Source organism: Myotis daubentonii, chromosome 3 (assembly GCF_963259705.1).
Source record: "Myotis daubentonii chromosome 3, mMyoDau2.1, whole genome shotgun sequence".
NCBI lineage: Eukaryota > Metazoa > Chordata > Mammalia > Chiroptera > Vespertilionidae > Myotis > Myotis daubentonii.
The window spans coordinates 12169168-12187632 of record NC_081842.1 but is presented as its reverse complement, the minus strand read 5'-3'; the positions used below and the strand labels follow the sequence as shown (position 1 = coordinate 12187632).

At 42.9% G+C, this 18465-nt stretch overlaps 1 protein-coding gene across 7 annotated transcripts in view; it reads right to left on the bottom strand.

Annotated features, from left to right (window-relative positions):
• APP (amyloid beta precursor protein) overlaps positions 1-18465 on the bottom strand; it is a 222630-nt gene that overhangs the window by 12306 nt on the left and 191859 nt on the right. For 4 of the 7 annotated variants that reach the window (XM_059686782.1, XM_059686783.1, XM_059686778.1 and 1 more), the window contains 3 exons: positions 14933-15154; positions 6921-6974; positions 1056-1156 (listed from right to left, as the gene is read on the bottom strand). In XM_059686782.1, coding sequence (XP_059542765.1) covers positions 1056-1156; positions 6921-6974; positions 14933-15154 — 377 coding nt within the window. The remainder of the gene's footprint in view (positions 1-1055; positions 1157-6920; positions 6975-14932; positions 15155-18465) is intronic. The other 3 variants (XM_059686779.1, XM_059686781.1, XM_059686785.1) reach the window with 1 other exon arrangement.

The window sequence follows — 18465 nt, the reverse complement described above, 5'->3', positions numbered from 1 at the left end:
TACTATGCTTACTGATAAGATGAAAGGAAAGCTAGCATAATGCAGGATTTATCTGAAACTTTTTGTAAGGGATTCTACATGACTAGAGCTGCCTGCCAAGGAAATGGCTGCTTTTTGATTTACTCTAATTCCAATATTTGGGGGGGAGGGGGTGTGATTTTAGTCTGAAAAGGAAGCTGCCGTTTTTCCTTCTCCAGTCTGTAACCAGCAGCACCCCTGGGAACAGTCTGCAGTGGGCTCACCTCCAGAGAGACACCAAGATCCGACCCCAAATCCTACCCCTGCAGGAGAACTTAGAACAGCAGTTCTCAACCTGTGGGTCGCGACCCCTTCACAGGGGTCGCCTCAGACCATCGGAAAAACACATATATAATTATATAATTACATATTGTTTTTGTGATTAATCACTATGCTTTAATTATGTTCAATTCTGTAACAATGCAAATACATCCTGCATATCAGATATTTACATGACAATTCATAACAGTAGCAAAATTACAGTGATGAAGTAGCAACGAAAATAATTTTATGGTTGGGCGTCACCACAACATGAGGAACTGTATTAAAGGGTTGCGGCATGAGGAAGGTTGAGAACCACTGACTTAGAACGAAGAGGTTGGGAGCAACGAAGAAGCAAAATAGAGACAGTTGAACAAACAGGCACTTAGGTGAGCGAACAGCCAGAATAAAAAGTGTTGCTGACGCCACGCAGTGTTTGCACGTGTTTGAGATTTTGATGCTTCAAATCAATCTATTATAAACCTATTTTCTTAAAAAACAACAACAAACCCACCAGAATGCGAGCTGATTAGAATGGCTGCTATAGTAGACATGAATTCTACCTTAAGCCCAGCATGCACTTAGCTGCCTTCAGACACAAAGAAAGAACTACCGCATAAAGAACCTCTCTCTCTTTTCTTCACGTATTTCTGATGATCATAGAAGCAGGAGTTTTACTGGTGTTTTTAATCTTTTTCTTAACTGGATCGATGAACAAGAGCTGGTATGTCATTTGGCGAGACAGAGGGGAGGAAGAGGCCAATTATTCTACGCACCAGTTTTTGATGATGAACTTCATATCCCGAGTCGTGGCGGAACTCCGCGTCCATCTTCACCTCAGAGATCTCTTCCGTCTTGATATTGGTCAGCCCCGAACCTGCACGGCACCATAAGCGTTACACCCTAATTAAAGCACGCAGACAGCCCATTCATTTTCTCTATGAACAGTAACGCTACAACACGGAGGCCACCGGAAACCCTTTCTAGGCCTGAAGTTGGATGAAATGAATGACTTTTTTTCAAGAAAAATGGCACCCTATTATATACATCCTTAACCACCACCTATTTTAAACAAAACATTTTTTTTAAAGATTAAAGAAATCTGAGGCTACAGTTTTTACTACCTTTTAGCAGATATTATATATATTTTTTTAAATGGGGAAAAACAGAGCTAAACGCTAGCTGGGGGGTTGCAAGGTTTGTTCCTGGAATACGCTGGCTTGTTTTAGGGGCTTATCGGTTGGCGTATTGCACGTCTTTTTTTACATGTGCCCATAGTCCTTCAGAAAAAAATAATAAAAGCCTTTAAAAATGAACGTTAATTACCTGGTAGAAAAAAACTGCTACTTTGAGGCTTTGTTCCGTTACCAATAAATTATGTCCCTGTATCTACGCAGTGAGGCCTTGTAGAAATCTTATCATTTATTTAGTTAAGTGATTTAGTTAGCGATACCGAGTGTAATTGGCTCACGGGCTGAATAAAGAGCTGCCATACATAATCTTTGAAAATGCTCCTTTGCGACTGACTTCCTTCTCTACAAATTGCTATGACTCTTCCACCGATGATCACAATGTATTTCACTTTTCAAATAATAATAATTTGAAGTCAAAATGCAAGGTCATTTTTTAAAACAAATAGAGGCAAGTACAAAGCATGAGATTCTGCACTGTTGTATTTCAATATCCAAAGTCAGGATTTTAGGATGAGAAGGGCTTTTAAAATCATGTCCTCTCGGGTGTTCCCAGCCCAGGGCTAACTCCCAGCTCCTGCCTGAACAGAGGGCGAATATATCCGTTTGCTTCTGTTTTCAGACAGAACGGCCTTTCTTACATTACCCCCAAATCTGTTTGTTGTAAGTTCTTTGTTCAGCACATGACAAGCCCAACCCTGCCTTCTGCATCACAGCCTTGAACAGATCAGATGCCCATGGAGAGCCAATGGGTCCTGCTGATTCTCCTCTTACTCGGGCTACACATTCCTGGATCCTTCAGCTCCCCTGGGACTTAGGCTCTTGCTCCGAGTTTAGTCTCTCTTACCACCTTGTCTAAAAGGTCTGTGAAACTCGTCACACCCCTCGCTGGAACAGAAAAGCAGTGTCCCAGCATCTGACGCTCTGGCCTAGCAGCACAGCCGAGGAAGGTACAGAGGATAACTAACTGGACCAGAGGTCTGGAACCCACGCGGGTTATGACCAATCACCACCCATTTCTTGTCCAGTTGCTCAGTTTCCATTTAACAGGCTGTCCGAAGAGACTCAAGATCGATCTCAATCTACAGCCAGGTTGTAGATGGTTAACGCTCCCGTCTTTCCCTTCTGCTTGTAGGAACTACACTTTATTATTCCTACCTTCCCAGGTCTTCTCCTGCTCCCCAGACCCCACAGGACCATGGAGAACAGCTCTGTGAATTCACGTTCAGGTTCTCTTAGCCTGCAATTTGTCTGAGTCATAATGATTTGAACTTGGGTGGAGATGGGCGACAGTGTTAAAATAGATAAAAAAATCTGGCGGCACTCCTCTCTTTGACTTGCTTCTAATGAATAAAATTGGCAACAGTGTTGGGGGAGAGGCTTCTGAGGCTAGGTCGTAAAAGACATTGCAGCTTCCTTTTTATTCTTTCTCTTGGTCTGGGGAAAGCCAGCCACCATGTTGTGAGGACATGCAAGCAGCTCTATAAAAAGGTTCACCTGGTGGGGTACTGTGGTCTCCTGTTCATAGTCATGTGGGGGAGCCATCCTGGAAATAGACCCACCAGTCCCAGTCACGCGTCAGTCCTCAGATGACTGCAGCGCTGGCCGACGTCACCCATGGAACCCTATGAGAGACCCTGAGCCAGAAGCACCAGCTGAACCCTGCTTAATATCCTGAGTATCACAGGAATTGTAAGAAACTCAATGCTTGTTGTTTTAAGTGGCTAAGTCATGGGGCTATTTGTTACACAGCAGTAGATACCTAATACAAGGGACTAGTGGCTCTTTATTCTTATTTATTTTCTTGCTTTAAAATTATTAGCACTTTCTCCTAAGTTTCACTTCATTTGGCCTTAATATTTCTGATACTAATTTTTATTGGGCTGTGACACTAACACTTTTATTCTTACTGGCTGTATATTTTTATCTTTCCACAAGCACTTTTAAATCTGAGATCTTTGTAAAACCACAGTGATTTCTTTACACCTCATCCTTTTTTTTTCTGTCATGAGGGTATAGCAATGAAATAGTTAATACTATACTTCTGAGATTTTTAGAAAAGTCTTTTGGTTTTTTTCTTTTAGATCTGTGAGACCAAATAAATCATGTCAAAAAATAAGGAAAAAAAAATGTTCTCCTCACTCAAAAAAATTTAAAAGTCAGGTCTCCCTGAGGAACTGGTTGGAGCCTGAGCCCTTTGACATTATTTCTCAAAGGATACCAAGAATACCTTTGATCATAAAAAAAAATTCAATTTCATGTATCAAGTCAGAACAACAGATAATTATAGCTCAATAGTTTGAGAGTTTCAGCCCAAAAAGCTCTTGCTAGTTCATTTTTGCACAGCATTTATAATATAATCAGTGAAAAGACTTTCTGTACATTAAGCAAATCTCACTAAGAGGGGAGAAAAGTTAATACGCTTGCACATAGGAAATATCAATGACAATACGTTGACACCACATGTAATAAAACATGATGGGCAGAGTTCAATAAATCGCAGGGAGCTCTGTTTACAGGCTCACCAGATGCAGCGTCTGGGTTGTGCTGATTGCATTTTATGCCCTGGTGTGCCACCAGTTTTCTAAGTCCTGGCCAGTGAGGAGAGTCTGTGTGCATTTGAGGGAAAAGAGAGGCACAGCCCTCATGACGCCTCTCACGTGGTGTGGGGTCAAGGACCCGTTTCCTTTTATTAGGACCGGAGAAGGGTGGTAATAAATTACAGTGGAAAGGCTCTCTTTCCGCCCCTGTGAAGAGGCTGCTAATGTATTTTTCTTCTTTATTCTGGTCAAATGGTGTAATTTGTCCTCCGGAGTCTATTTTTTGCTGGAAATAAGCCACAGGGAGTAGCTGTAATGGCCACTAGGCTCAAAAATCACCACTGTGCTCACTACCTGACTCTACATTCCAGTCACAGTGCCCTGGTGGCTCAGATGTGAGAGTCAAGGAGAAGTCATTTTCCTCAGCAGTGATTCTACAAAAACCCTTTACTACTTGTTTCAGAGTGACAACAGTGACTATTCAAACACAATGGCATGATATGACAATCCCGGGCGAGGATTTCCAAGTTTGGAAAAAATCTAAAGGTATAATTTGGCGCCTTAGACTCAGGCATGTAGTCTTATCAAGTGTGGTGATGGAAGAACCAAAACTAATGCTACAAAACATGGGGAGAAATTGGTCCAACCGCTCAACAGACTCACTACAAGTATAAAAATATAGCACACCTATGTCATTATGCATATCCAGCAAATACCACTGTTCATAAGCATGCCTTCACTAGCTTCTTCCTCACTTTTCTGGGCATCCTTTCCAAGCCATGACCTTCTTATATTGGGGGAACCCAGGCCTTACGTTGTATAAGAAAGGCAGCTTGGCCTAGGCTGTGCCGTCCTCTGCATAGAATTACTCCCCTCTTCTTTGCCAATGGACATGCCTCAGATTGTTCAAACCCTTCTCAGAGCTCCTCTCCAGCATTGCCTGGTGAGCACACCCTTTGTTAGTGCCCCATCTGCTCACATCACCGACATCCTGGCTCACACTGTATGTTCTGTGTATCCCTGCCTTTCTAACTCCATCTCATCTTCCTGAATACACAAACTGTGTGTATCTCTTCAATTTCATTCTGAGCAGGGAACTTATTTAATTTCCTTTGACCCTCCACGGCAGTTAGGGCATCGATCTTTGTGAAATATCAAAATGAACTATTGCTATTGTTACAACAAAGACTTTACATAGACCTTCTTTCCATCTATATATTACTTCTAAGTATTCTCTAGCTCTTCCCTAAAAGCAGAATGTTTTTGTTTGACAATCTATGGAAAAGTCTTATTCATGTCAGATTATTTTGTTTTTTAAGAAAAGAAAAATAATTTGACTTTGGTGGTATTGCCCCTTCCTGGATATTTCAATAGGAACATATTGGCCCAGCTTGCCCCATGTAAGATCTACATAAATTTTAATTCACATTTTAATGTTTGTAGATGAAAAGCATCTCTTCCTTTAAAACTAAAGCAGGAAATGCATTGAAAAAAAGGCCCGAGGCAAGTGACCAACCTGGGCTGGTCTCGGTTGCGGTTAGAATGAAACTGACCCTCCCTCCGCCTTGGGCCCCCCCCATAGGCCGAACATGATGGAGAATTGACTGCTGGCTTCCTGACATTCACTTGTGTGGCACCTGCAATAAGGAAGACATGAAGGGAGCCGAAGCTGTGTCTGACTTACTCTAATTCAGGTTCCTCTGAGAAGCCCTGGAGACGGAGATTCATACAATCAATGAGATTAGCTGTCAAGATGTCACTACACTGTCCCTGTTGCCCTGTGCATCACAGTGCAGAGGCATGAAAGACGCCACAAGTCAGACTCTCAGCCCTCAATGACTGTGGCGGAGACAGAAGTGGCCCGAGCCTACGAGAAGGCAGAGCGTGCTCCTGGCCCCATGGCTGACTATCTCTGAACCTGGGTCCTCTGTGTGTTAACATCTTCAATGAGGTTCATTTCTTGTCCTATGATTATGCACAGGGACATTCTGAGGCTAAAGAACAAAATAAACACGCAAAGGTGTGCCTTGTTAGGAGTCAACTCTCCCCAGGACACACAGGGTTGTCAGTCCAGTCACTTCTCTCCTCTTCCTGAGCTTTGACAACACGGCCTGTGCTCAGTTGGGGGAGGCTGAGGGCGGCGTGAACATCAGGCATGTGTGCTCCTCTTGTGGTGCGACATGATTCTTAAAACTAAGTTTGAGGCACAGACATAGACTAAGTACAGAGCAAAGAGTGAAAAACCGTTTCTGCTTGGTGCTTGGGAAACGGTAAGAAAGAAGTGTCCATTTTCGGTGTGAGTGGGAATGCTAAGGCGTATGAGAAATACAGGGCTTGTCTGTAAAATTGTGCACGTACAGCCCTGGTGCCAGTTAGCCACTCACTGAGAATAACGCAATACAACCCACAGAAGGGGCAATGCAAACCTTTCCGGGTTATGGAGATAACGCCAACTCTGATCTTTTTAGAAAGTCAGGTCTCCCTGAGGAACTGGTTGGAGCCTGAGCCCAGTTCAGCTGGCAAAGACTCATCCCGATTCCCAATAGGAAAGCCTGACATGTTCGTCGCACCAATCAACTCGCCACCAGACAGGGCCTGCCTCTGCGTGGGTTTCCATCCCTGAGGACTGACGGGCCCTACAGAATCCTCTCCCCTTAAAAAAGCTTTAGAACAAGTTGGAAGGCCTCTCTTCTTGTTGGAAAAGGAAAGCTCAGAAAGAAAGAAAGAAAAAGAAAACCCATAAGAAATGAAGCGTAAGGAAAAGCAAAGGGGAATTTTAAAAAGTTTGGTTTCCACGTTGTTTCAAACCCGACTTCCCCACATCAGCATTTTCGAGGCCAATAACGAAGAAAGGGGATGGCGTCGGCTCAAGCTCAAGCGACAGATGCTGAGGGGCGGGGCCCGGCTGTACCTGGTCGAGTGGTCAGTCCTCGGTCGGCGGCAGGGCGGGCGTCAACAGGCTCGACTGGGCGCAGGAAGCAAGATGCACGGAAAGCAAACGAGACAAATCAAGACGGTAAGTCGGCGCTCCTGAACACAGAGCAGGGAACAGCATGGGCGATACACACGTTATAAAAAAAAGGAGCAGCTGGCAGAGAACCACAGTGAGTGAATCCTGAACACCAGGAGCAGGAGGGGAACCGCTTCCAAAGGCTTCGTTTTCTCACAAAAGCACTCACCCGGACGCGCAGAACATCAAAGAGAAGCTGGAGGAGGAGGGGTGCAGGTTTTCCTCTCAGAGGGTTTACAGCTAGTTTCGTGTGTGTGTGTGTGTGTGTGTGTGTGTGTGTGTGTGTGTGTGTTAATGAGAAATAAAATATGTTATACCCAGCCCAGCGGAAAATCTTAAAGATATCTCCTTTTACCACCGCCCAATCTTATCTTATTTTACAGTTAATTAACTACAAAGGACTCCGTCCAATCTCCAGGGGAAATGCAAATATGAACTTATCGGGAGAGAAAGGTTTCCCCACATCACCTGCCACAGAGTGAATCGAATTTGTTCCCGGTGTGAGGGTAAGAGAGATAAACCAGGAAGTAAGCCAGGCCGTCTCTGGCTCTGCCTCTCTTTGTAAAAGCCGGTTTCCACGGAAGAGATGACGTGCAGTTGACATGTGTGAAATGCGGATACTTCCTCTCGTGTTGGCTGGCTTGCACAATTCCTCCTGTGCCGGAGCTCTGGGTCCGGCCCAAAGGAAACAGTGCCGGCGGCACAAGAGTGCCCACCATTGTTTGCCGCTGCCTGCTGTTTCCCAAGTGCTTCTGATTCTCAGAAATGTGAACTTGAACTTAAACACGGGTCTTCGGAGAAAACAGGCAAGGGAGAGAAACAAAGCTTTCAGGATTAATAGGGCAAATGAAGCCGAGAGAGGGGAAGTGAGGCCTGGGAAATAGAAGGGTGGGAAGGTAAGGTGGGGTGGCGAGGTGTGCTCCATGGATCAGCAGTTTCAAGAAGATCATACGGCCGCCCAGCTGTGTAGTTCAGTGGTTGAGCATCGACCTATAAACCAGGAGGTCAAGGTTTGATTCCCGGTCAGGGCACATGCCTAGGTTGCAGGCTCGATCCCCAGTAGGGGGCATGCAGGAGGCAACCTATCAATGATTCTCTCTCATCATTGATGTTGTTATGCCTCTCTCCCTCTCCCTTCCTTTTTGAAATAAATAAAAATATATATTAAAAAAAATAAGACCATCAGCTTACTCATGGGCACATCCAGGCATGCAAGGAGGGATTATAAACGCAAATCGATTTTGAATGTCACATGTTGTCAGGAACAGTGAGGGGAAAGAAAGTGACAGCATGCCAAGTCTTCAAAATATAAGAAAATCGTGTTTCTGAGAATACTAAGACGTTTGGACGGATCCGAAGAGACATGTGGTTTGGTGCTTTCTCCTGCCAGCAGTGGCATGATAGAGGAGAAAGGACAATGGGTGTGATTTGGGGCAAATGGCCACTTCCGTGGCTGTTTCTTCACATGTAAAATATAAATAATAACATCTGCACTTTCTAATTGCAGTGAGAAAATAAATTAAAACCTGCTTCGGACACTCGCAAACACTATAAAACCACATTTATTAAATACCCGCTTTATGAAATATCCTGTACCAGCTATGGTGGTGAGGCCGACTCCTCTCTAGTGCTTCATTCACGTATCAGATGAAGACGTACTTCCTGCTGCAACTCACAAATACACCTGAGCGACATAGTTTCTCTGTAAGTTCATCTTTCCCCTCATCTGCAAGCGCGGAGCGTCAGGGATTTTATTACTCCTCGTAAAATGGAGTTAAGGGAACGATTATTGTACTTTCTGAGTGTCCTCACAAGGGCCCCAGGTGGTGCTTTCAGGGGAAGGCAAGAAGGTACGAGAGCCCACTTGCAGAGCCCAGAAGGAACTGAGGGGTGAGCACACGGCTCAGGGGCTCGGGGGGAAGCAGCTGAGTCTGGGGCTTAAACGCAGCCCGAGCAGCTGGCCCAGGCTCAGGGTCCCCTTGAATGCCACCACTTATTTTCGCTGTGATCCTAGGCAAGCCACATTCTCCCTGATTCTCTGTTTGTCTCAAATTCAATGTGCAGACATGCGAAAGAGCTTTTTTATCAATGACCAAGCACCATTCCACCATTACTTAAGGGAATACTGACAAGTATCAAGTGTGCATAGAGAAACGTCCAAAAGGTGTAACCACAAAAAACATTCATCAGTTATTTCTGGGTGAGGAGACCGTTCCTGTAAACTTTTCTGCCCCCCCCCCCCCTTTTTAATGTATAGGGCAGTGATGGCGAACCTATGACACGCGTGTCAGAGGTGACACGCGAACTCATTTTTTTGGTTGATTTTTCTTTGTTAAATGGCATTTAAATATATAAAATAAATATCAAAAACATAAGTCTTTGTTTTACTGTGATTGAAAATATCAAAAAATGTCTATATGTGACACAGCACCAGAGTTAAGTTAGGGTTTTTCAAAATGCTGACACGCCGAGCTCAAAAGGTTCGCCATCACTGGTATAGGGTATTATTTGAAAACAGTAATAAAAACTTTTCTCTTTTTTTAGAAAGATAAAACAATAATAGCCTTAGTGACTTAATCCCTAACCTGCTTTCACAGTCTGAGGCTGATTGAGTATGAATTAATATTGAAAAAATAAGTAACTCTTGTGTTCAGTGAGCAGACATCAAGACATTTTTAAAAAGACAATTATGGCATCATTGGGAAAAAACAACGCACAGAGACAAGACAGAGGACTGCATTATTTTCCAATCTACTACAAACACTCTCTAGTTTTTCAAATGGACTATTGCTTGTTAAGCCGGAAGGCGATATCAATAGAGTGAGTGCTCAAAACATTTTACATGGGCAGGCCAGTCAATTCAAAACAAGAAACAGATCACCTTAAAGAGTTAAACTAAAACGTGAGCAGAACTGTGAAATTTCTCTGCCTTCAGCCGCTTAGAATCAGAGCCTTCCCTCCAAGAGGAGAGACACGGAATGACCGACATTCTGGGCCTTTCGAGTTTGTTAGTTCTGGCGTGCTCGTAATAGACCAATTCTTAGCTAAATGCTGCCTGGCACACCTCCCCACTCTGCCCAAAGTGATGCAGGAATCAGGAGGAAAGCCATTTTACACACAGAGAGGCCTGCGGAGGACCGGCTCTCAGGCTTAATGAAAGCCTTTATTAAATCTCGGTTTCACTGCTGACGGTGATGTGCTCGTTGCTTTTTTTTTATGGCCGAGGACAAGCAGAGCAGAGGGAGCGTCACTTTGCGATTATATACATGCAATCTCACAAGACCTGCTGTGCCTCCTTGAGCCCGCTCGGGTCTTTTATGGATGTGTTACAGACAAGAAGCCGACTGCTGGCCACAGGGGCTTGCTGGTGGCCACTGCCATCCACACTGATTTTCCTGGCTGGCCAGCTCAGGCAATCTTGAGAAAGAACAAACTCAAGTGCTATTAACACAAACGCATTTAGGCAGATGATTTCAGGATCCACGAGAAAATAGTAGTATAAACGCCAGCTTCACTTCAGGTTAGCCAGTTCTGTTGTGTGGACTGGAAAAAACACACACTAAAAATCTCTTCAGGCAAATCGCAGCTGGTCGAAGAGCCTGAGATATTGGAAAGCTGTGTTTGTTTATTTTTTTTCCTTCAATATAAATTAAAAGAATGCCCGGGTGTCTGACCCTTTCTCTGGACTTCATTGATTGTTCTTAGGAAAAACAATGCATTTTTGGGAAGCGTTTGAAGTGACGATGACAAGGACTGCATGAACAATGGAAGGAAATCCTTTGAGAATTCTAGGTATTTTCAATAGCTCCGTGTGTGAGCACATGTCTGTAAGATTAACAGGAAACAGGGCTCCGGAAAGAGGGAGGGAAGGGAGATGATACAGAAAGGGTAAGATTTTAGGCCAGAATCACATTAATAAATTTTAAGGATATACTGTTTGGGCCATAGAGTGATTCTCTTTGATACAAGCTGGTAAAACCTCTCTAGTAAGATCCTGGTTCTATTTGAAGAAAAGAAAAAAAGAAAAAAAAAAGCTACCGTAAAACATGTACTATGTCCCAGGCACTTTGCTAAGAACTTTACCTGCCATCTCATTTAATGCTCACACCCTAACTTTAGTTAGGATTTTACTACTTCTTCTTTCTTTCTTTCTTTCTTTTTTTTTTACAGACTAGGAAACAGCAGGAGAGGCTCTGTAACTTGCCCACAACACACAGCAGAGCTGGAATTTAAACTCTGACCCACTTCATTCAGAAGTGGGGGTGGGGGCGGGGAGCGCCGTCCTGTGGTGCGGATGGTGGGGGATGCAGAGGTGGTTTTGGTTGTCACTAGACTGGGGGAGGGTCGGCACTGCTCGCTTTTAGTAGATCGGGACTGGGGATGCTAAGTGCCAGGCACAGGGCAATGCCACAAATAAATTGTCCCGCACCCTGTACAATTTCTTATATTCCTGATTTTGTGAGTCCAGACTTCACTCAGTTTTGTAAACAAGCACAAAGCATTTTTGCACAGTTCTTACTATAACCTGGGTATTCCAGGAGCTCACCACTGGGTAAAACGAGGGGAGACTGTTTTATTTAGAGCTTTCCCCAGAGTGACTCACTATTTGAGAAAAATCACATCACTGCTGCTCGCTGAACCGGAGTCATGCAATCAGCCCGGAAGCAGTCTGCATGGAGGCCAGACACCTGCCCGTGCCGTTTTCATCTAGAGTCCCGGCTGACCACTTACATGTGGAAACGCTTATTATAAATTAGATCCCTCACAGTGATTCTCCTCCTAAATGTTGTTAGTCCATTTTATTTTAAGATTCATCCTTAAGAAGGCTTTTTGCAATGTTATAAAAAAGGGTGTTGTATCTGAAAACAGTGAGAAGCAGAACTCAAGCTCTGAGATCATAAATATTATTGTCTCCAATACTTTTATCTGAGCTTTTCTTGTTTATCAACAACAGATCTTTATTTAACAACAATATCAGCTCCTTGGATGTAGCCTAGGCCGGTGGTCGGCAAACTCATTAGTCAACAGAGCCAAATATCAACAGTACGACGATTGAAATTTCTTTTGAGAGCCAAATTTTTTAAACTTAAACTATATAGGTAGGTACATTGCTATTAACTTAATTAGGGTACTCCTAAGGCTTAGGAAGAGCCACACTCAAGGGGTCAAAGAGCCGCATGTGGCTCACAAGCCGCAGTTTGCCGATCACAGGCCTAGGCAATTCAAAAACTCTATCTGGCTCAAGAATCCAGAAGCACTTGGTGATACCCAAGGGCCTGGTGTGTGTGTGTGTGTGTGTGTGTGTGTGTGTGTGTGTGTGTGTGTGTGCTATTAGGAATCTGAGCCCAATGGCCACAGACCTCTCTTGGAGTGAGTCCACATCTGAGCAGAAGTGTATAGTCCATTACTGCTCTGGGTATCTCCAAATTGTACTGTTCTTGGCCTTCCAAAAAGTGCTCATTTTGGGGACATCCAGTATAGTTAATCCAATCCTCTTTCTTTAGAGTATTTAGCAAGAGGAAGGGGAAGGTGGGAGGGAGGTCATGATGGCGTTAGGGTTTATTTAGGAAGGTGCTTTGGTGATATAGTTCCTCCCTATCATTTCCACTTAAAAGGAATAATCCTTCCCCCCCCCCCCGCCCGCAAAATAGAATGGATCAATTTAGTTACTATTTCAAACTTTTCATATAAGCAGCATGCTTAATAGAGTGCATGTCATTTTAATGGAGCTCTCATATATGCATATGAATACATATAAGTCAAGATAAAATATTTAGGGCATATAAAGGCAGATTTATTTAACTGTTGATATTATTCATAGTACTAATATGATAAATGCCAAGTTCAATTGACCTCATTAAAGACACCAAGGAAATGTGCAGGCTGATATTCATATAGGAAGCAGTTACACTCTCAATATCTGACAGAGTGGGAAAGTAACGGGAAAATCTGGAATTCAGGAAACGCAGCTTATTCTAGGCCGGCACACTTGCTATTCTACAGTGTGTGATGTGGCACTAGGCTCACTGTATTTCACTGTAGCCACTGAATTTCAAAAGTTACTAGTGACATGAACAGGACTGGAGTGTCTTTTATTTTTGTGAAACTCTGTACAGGCACAGTCCACATGTCTAAGAATTAATAGCACTTAAGAGATACCATGTATTGTAACAAGCATGCACTGTCCTCTCTGTAAACTCATCTTATTCTGCTGCCAATTTAGCTTACTTTGGCTTTCTAAATCTCTTTCCACAAACTTTACCATAAATAAATGATACATTTTAGTATCTATTATTTGTGTGTGTGTGTGTGTGTGTGTGTTCATAATAATGATTTAGGTAGGTGCTGAATGATATTTTATCCTACTGTCCAAGTTCGATAAATAATGGAAAATATTAAATGGAAACATTTCATTTATAGAAGCTATAGCTTTGGAAAAAATGAAAAGGTCTTAAATTTTAAGAAATTGATAAGAAATTCTTTATAAAAATAAGAGCATAACCTATATATTAATTTTTTTTCATAAAAAGCTAACTCTGGGACATAAACAACACACCAAACATTTAACATTATTTGGTATAAAGGGCATTAAAGACAGTAATTGTCTACCAGAGAAGTTTGTTAAACTTCAGACATGTTCCCCATTTCTCCCTCAAACAACCTGATGTTCTAAAGGAAAAGAGGAAATCTCAAGGACGTTCAATTTACAAAGGAGACTGGACATTTTCCACATGCAATTATCATCAGAGAATGCATGACAAGAATTTTAAATGGCCAAAATGTATCTGCCTATAAAAAATGACAGGACAGCACTCTTTTACAATTTAATAAGAAAGTCTTTGATAACTGAAAGTCCTTAAAATTTATCCCTCTATGTGAGTAAGAATTTTTTTTTTTTTTTACAAATGGTAAAGTCTTAATTATTTTTATGTCATAAATAACATTGCTGTTCATATCTTGTATTATTACTATAATGTACCCTTTTTCAAGCTAATAGAACAAATTTGGGGTGGTTACTCACATTATGAAAACAGTTTATATGAAGATTTTCCTGCAATGGTTCTTTAAAAAAAAAGGCTCTCCAGTACCCTAAAGGGCTAATATTGGTTTTAGAATTAGTCTGAACAGTAAGTAACAGACTGCATTTTGAGTTAACGCATACTACAAACATCCATATTACAAATATTACCACCATCAAAAGTCGCTCCTTAAACAAAGAAAATCACAGGTAAAATCCCGTGTGTTCTTGAAAAACATGCTATTAGTATCTCAAAATCAAGGTGTTCCTGTGTTCAAAACCTTCAACGTCTGAACATGTAAAACTGCTGTGGAATAAAAAAAAAACACACCTAATATGCTCTCACCTAAACAGATATTAATTGAAAGTTTCTGCTAAGAAATCGGAAAGAAAGCTCATTAGCTAATGTGCAAATTTTTAGACAGAGAAAATCTTACTTCTCTGCACTATCAGAGGAAAGAACACGTAGGCCAATGTGCATCTTCATTTTGACAGCTGCCTTACATTTCACTTTCTAAATATAAAACTGTGGACCTCCTAAGCAACAGTACATGTCCTAAGTGGTTCTCTATCTTTGCCTTTAACATTTAATGCAACCTGAAACTTAATGCACGAGAATAAACATCTGAAACGAGAACTACGGTGGTTCCTTTCAAACCTCCATTTATGCAGGCCCCATGGGAAGTTCTCTCTTCATCGCCTGTCCGTTTTCTTAGAAAGTGGACATTCTAGGCCACTCTCTCCTAAACACAACTTGAATCTGGTGCTTTCATTCCAGAAGCAACAAAATACCTCTCAATAAGAAAGTATTTTTAAAAGTTCATACCCCCCCTTCAGGACATGAGAGAGCTGTATACACACATCAGAATGCTCTTGTTCTAATTGGGCCTCTTACCTTCGTTTTCTGTATTGGCTGGCACGGAGTCAACCCCAAAAGGATGCCAGGGCTGGAGTTCGTCCAGGCTGAAATCGCCATTCACGGGAAGAAGCTCCACGGTGGTTTTGGTTTCGGTCAAAGACGGCATGAGCGCATCATTGCCATAACTGATTCTCGGCTCACTGATCATGTTGGCCAAGACGTCATCCGAGTAGTTCTGCTCTTTCTGCAGCAGCTCATCTGAAACGGGACAAAGTCATGATCTCATTGAGAGCTGGGGGTCGGTACCATCATCACCTCCATGTTACCGATGCGAGAACGGAGGCACGTGGTAGTTAAGCCGCTTGTGCAACGTCTTAGCTGGCAAGTGCCCGAGGCGTGCTGTGAGCCCAGGGGGAACGGCTTAGACCCAGGCTGATCTCCTTCCAGTGGCGAAGGAACTCCAGAGCTAACCTGCCATTTCCTCCTCTGAGAGATTCTCCCGGCAAACTATCATCACCGGACACCAACAGGGTGCTTTGGTGATGTGCTGGCCGTGGGGCTGTGGTAATATGCCAGGCAAGCCAAAGGACACACACAGCTAGTGAATCCCTAGCCTTTCCCTGAACACGTGTAATGACCAGAGTAGCCGAACAGTTGGGCAGCCTGCTCCGTTCTCGAACAGCTCTCATAGTTTTGCCTTGAACAAGTCTGTCTTCCCCAAAGGCTCCCCTGCTGCTGCATGATGTTCTACTGCGACAGAGCAACAGTCCCCTTGCCCTTTGGTCATGGCCTTGGACCCATGAAGGTCTGCTCCATCCTCCTCTTCCCAGAGCTCAACATCCCGCCCTCCCAACGGGTCTCCTGTGATCTTGAAGCAAACATTCTGCCTTCATCCTCGGCTGCTTCTCTTTTCAAAAAATGCTTCCAGGTACCCCTTCATCGAAGGGACTAAACACATTCTACTTTACGGAGCATAATCGACTTAGCTGAAGTTCTTGTAGATGAGTGAAAACTCCCCAATTACACATTTCAGTATTGAAATGCATTTCTATAGAAAAAAGAGCTTGGAATATAACCTCGTATCAAGTATAACTAGAGCTTTTAAAACAGGGCATTGCAGGATGTGTGAATCTGCTATTATATTGCCAAAGATTCACCAAGATTTCCTGTGTGACATATTTAAAAAAATTAGACACTCATAAATAGCACGTGTGCTGTCAATATTAATCAGAATCTCATTTCCCAATCATCCCTCCATCAAGAGTTTACTGTATTATATATTTCAGATCAGTCAATGGTTACTATTTTGGTTGTAGAACATAAATTCAGGATTTAAATTTGGTTTGTAATATTTTACTGTCACCCTTCACCTTCTCCTTTACATCGACAAATAATTATCTGAAAAATTAAAATTCTGTTCAAATATTTCTATGAAAAGAATTTCACAGAATAGAATTAAAGCATGAGATTAATATCCTTCTATGGAGCTGGTTTTATTGCAAGATATTATTTTAAATGATAAAACCCCAAGCAAATCCGTTCCTTTGAAGTCTGATTTGAGTTATAATAGGTATCTGTTCACGGTGGGCCATTCTAAAATTCAGTATTTGACACTTGCAGTGCTCTTTCCCACCCAGATAAAAGGCTCCATTAGATTTCTTCCAACTTTTTCATGTCTCGCAGAGTCACAGGTGATGGCCAATAACTTAGCCAGCGTCGGCTTTAATAAATTAAATGGGCATTTCTTTTATATAAATCTTATGCTTGTGACTGTTAAACATGTAAAATACTAAAGAAGGACCTTCTGGAATGATTACTGGTGCTTCCACGTTCATCCTGAGAGGGAATAACCTTCACCAGGGTCTGCTTTTGGCTCCATCCGGCACCATGTTGTTCTTGGAGCCTTTGCGGCATTTTAACCTCCCCTCCTTCTCTTTGTCTTGCCTACACAGTACTAAGCTTGTTTTTTTGTGTGTGTGTGTGACTTCTCTGAATAACTCTTCTTGTTACTTTTTTTCTACTGTCTTCATCTCTATAATATTTTTCTTGTACCTCTTTCTGCAATTCTTCTTTAGAAATCTCATTTACTCTGAAACGCTAAGGATCCTCCCTTTGGATGATTCTGAAAGGTATGTCCCCAGCTCTGACCTCTCCCTCCCTCTCTAGTTTTTATATTTCTATCAGTTTGCTAGATCTGTTAACTTACATCGTCCATGAAAGGATGTACAAAACTGCGTTCAAGGCCCCATGCCTAACTGTGGCAGAACCATTCTACCAGCCACATGTGTGTGGAACCTTCAGAACCATCTGTGACGCTATTTATATCAAGAGCAACTCCTTTTAACTCCATTTCTGGATTCTCTTATTCATCTCCCACTCCCCTTCTCCACTGGCCACCTTGGACCATCATTACTGTTTGTCTGGATAACTGTGATGTTCTTCTCATTGCTGTCCCTACTCTAAGTCGTATCCTTCCTGGTTCCCCAGACCTGTCTCTGATACTGAGAAATGGCTCCTCCCATTTCAGTGGTAATGCATATTTGGTCTTCCTTAGTGGAGTTCCTAAAATCCTTGGAATTTAAGTGGTGAGAGCTGTAAAGGTGTCTTTTGTTATGTTAATGAGATGATTTTTTTTTTTTGGCGTGGTGGGTAGAGTCCCTGGGTCACTTAAGGTGTGAGTGAGGCTGGTCACCAGAAGAACCATGTGATTAGAAGGTTGTAATTTTCAGTCCCATCTTCTAGACCTCCAGGGAGAGGGGAGGGACTGGAGATTGAGTTCAATGACCAATGGCCAATGATTTAATCAATTATGCCCAAATATGGAAACCTCCATACAGTCCCCAAAGGCAGGGTTGGGAGAGATTCTAGGTGGTGAACAAACACAGAGATGCAGGGAGAGTGATGCCCTGGAGAGGGCATGGAAGCTCAGTGCCCTATCTGCATACCTTACCCGATGCATCTCTTCCATCTGGCTGTCCCTGAGTTATATCTTTTTATAATAAACTGGTGATCTAGTAAGTAAAATGTTGCTCTGTGTGTTGTGAGCCATTCTAGAGGAATAGAACCCGAGGAGGTGAGTGGAACCTCCAGTTTATAGCTGGTCATCAGAAGCCCAGGAGACAATCAGGACTTGCCATTGACTATGGTGGGGAGAATGGGGGTGGGGGTGGGGTGGGGGAGCAGTCTTGTGGGCCTGAGTCCTTAACCTGTGGGATCTAATCCTATCTCCAGACAGACAGTGTCAGAATTGGGTTGAAGCGTAGGACACTCAGCTGATGTCGGAGAATTACTTGGTGTTTTGAGGGGAAATCCTGTACGTGGAACTGGTGTCAGAATCGTACCATCACACCTGTCTCAGACTCAGCATCTTAGAAGCCTTGGATTATTCCCCAACTGGACCATGCATTCCCATCATGACACCTCTGTTCTCTGTTCCTGCTGCCTGAGAAGCCCATCTCCGCTTATCTAGAGTATGAACTCTCTCAAGACCACCTCGAACAACCCTATCCTCAGAGATTTTCCTCAATAACTTTATGGGGCAGGCATTCTTAGCTTCATGGGACAGAAGT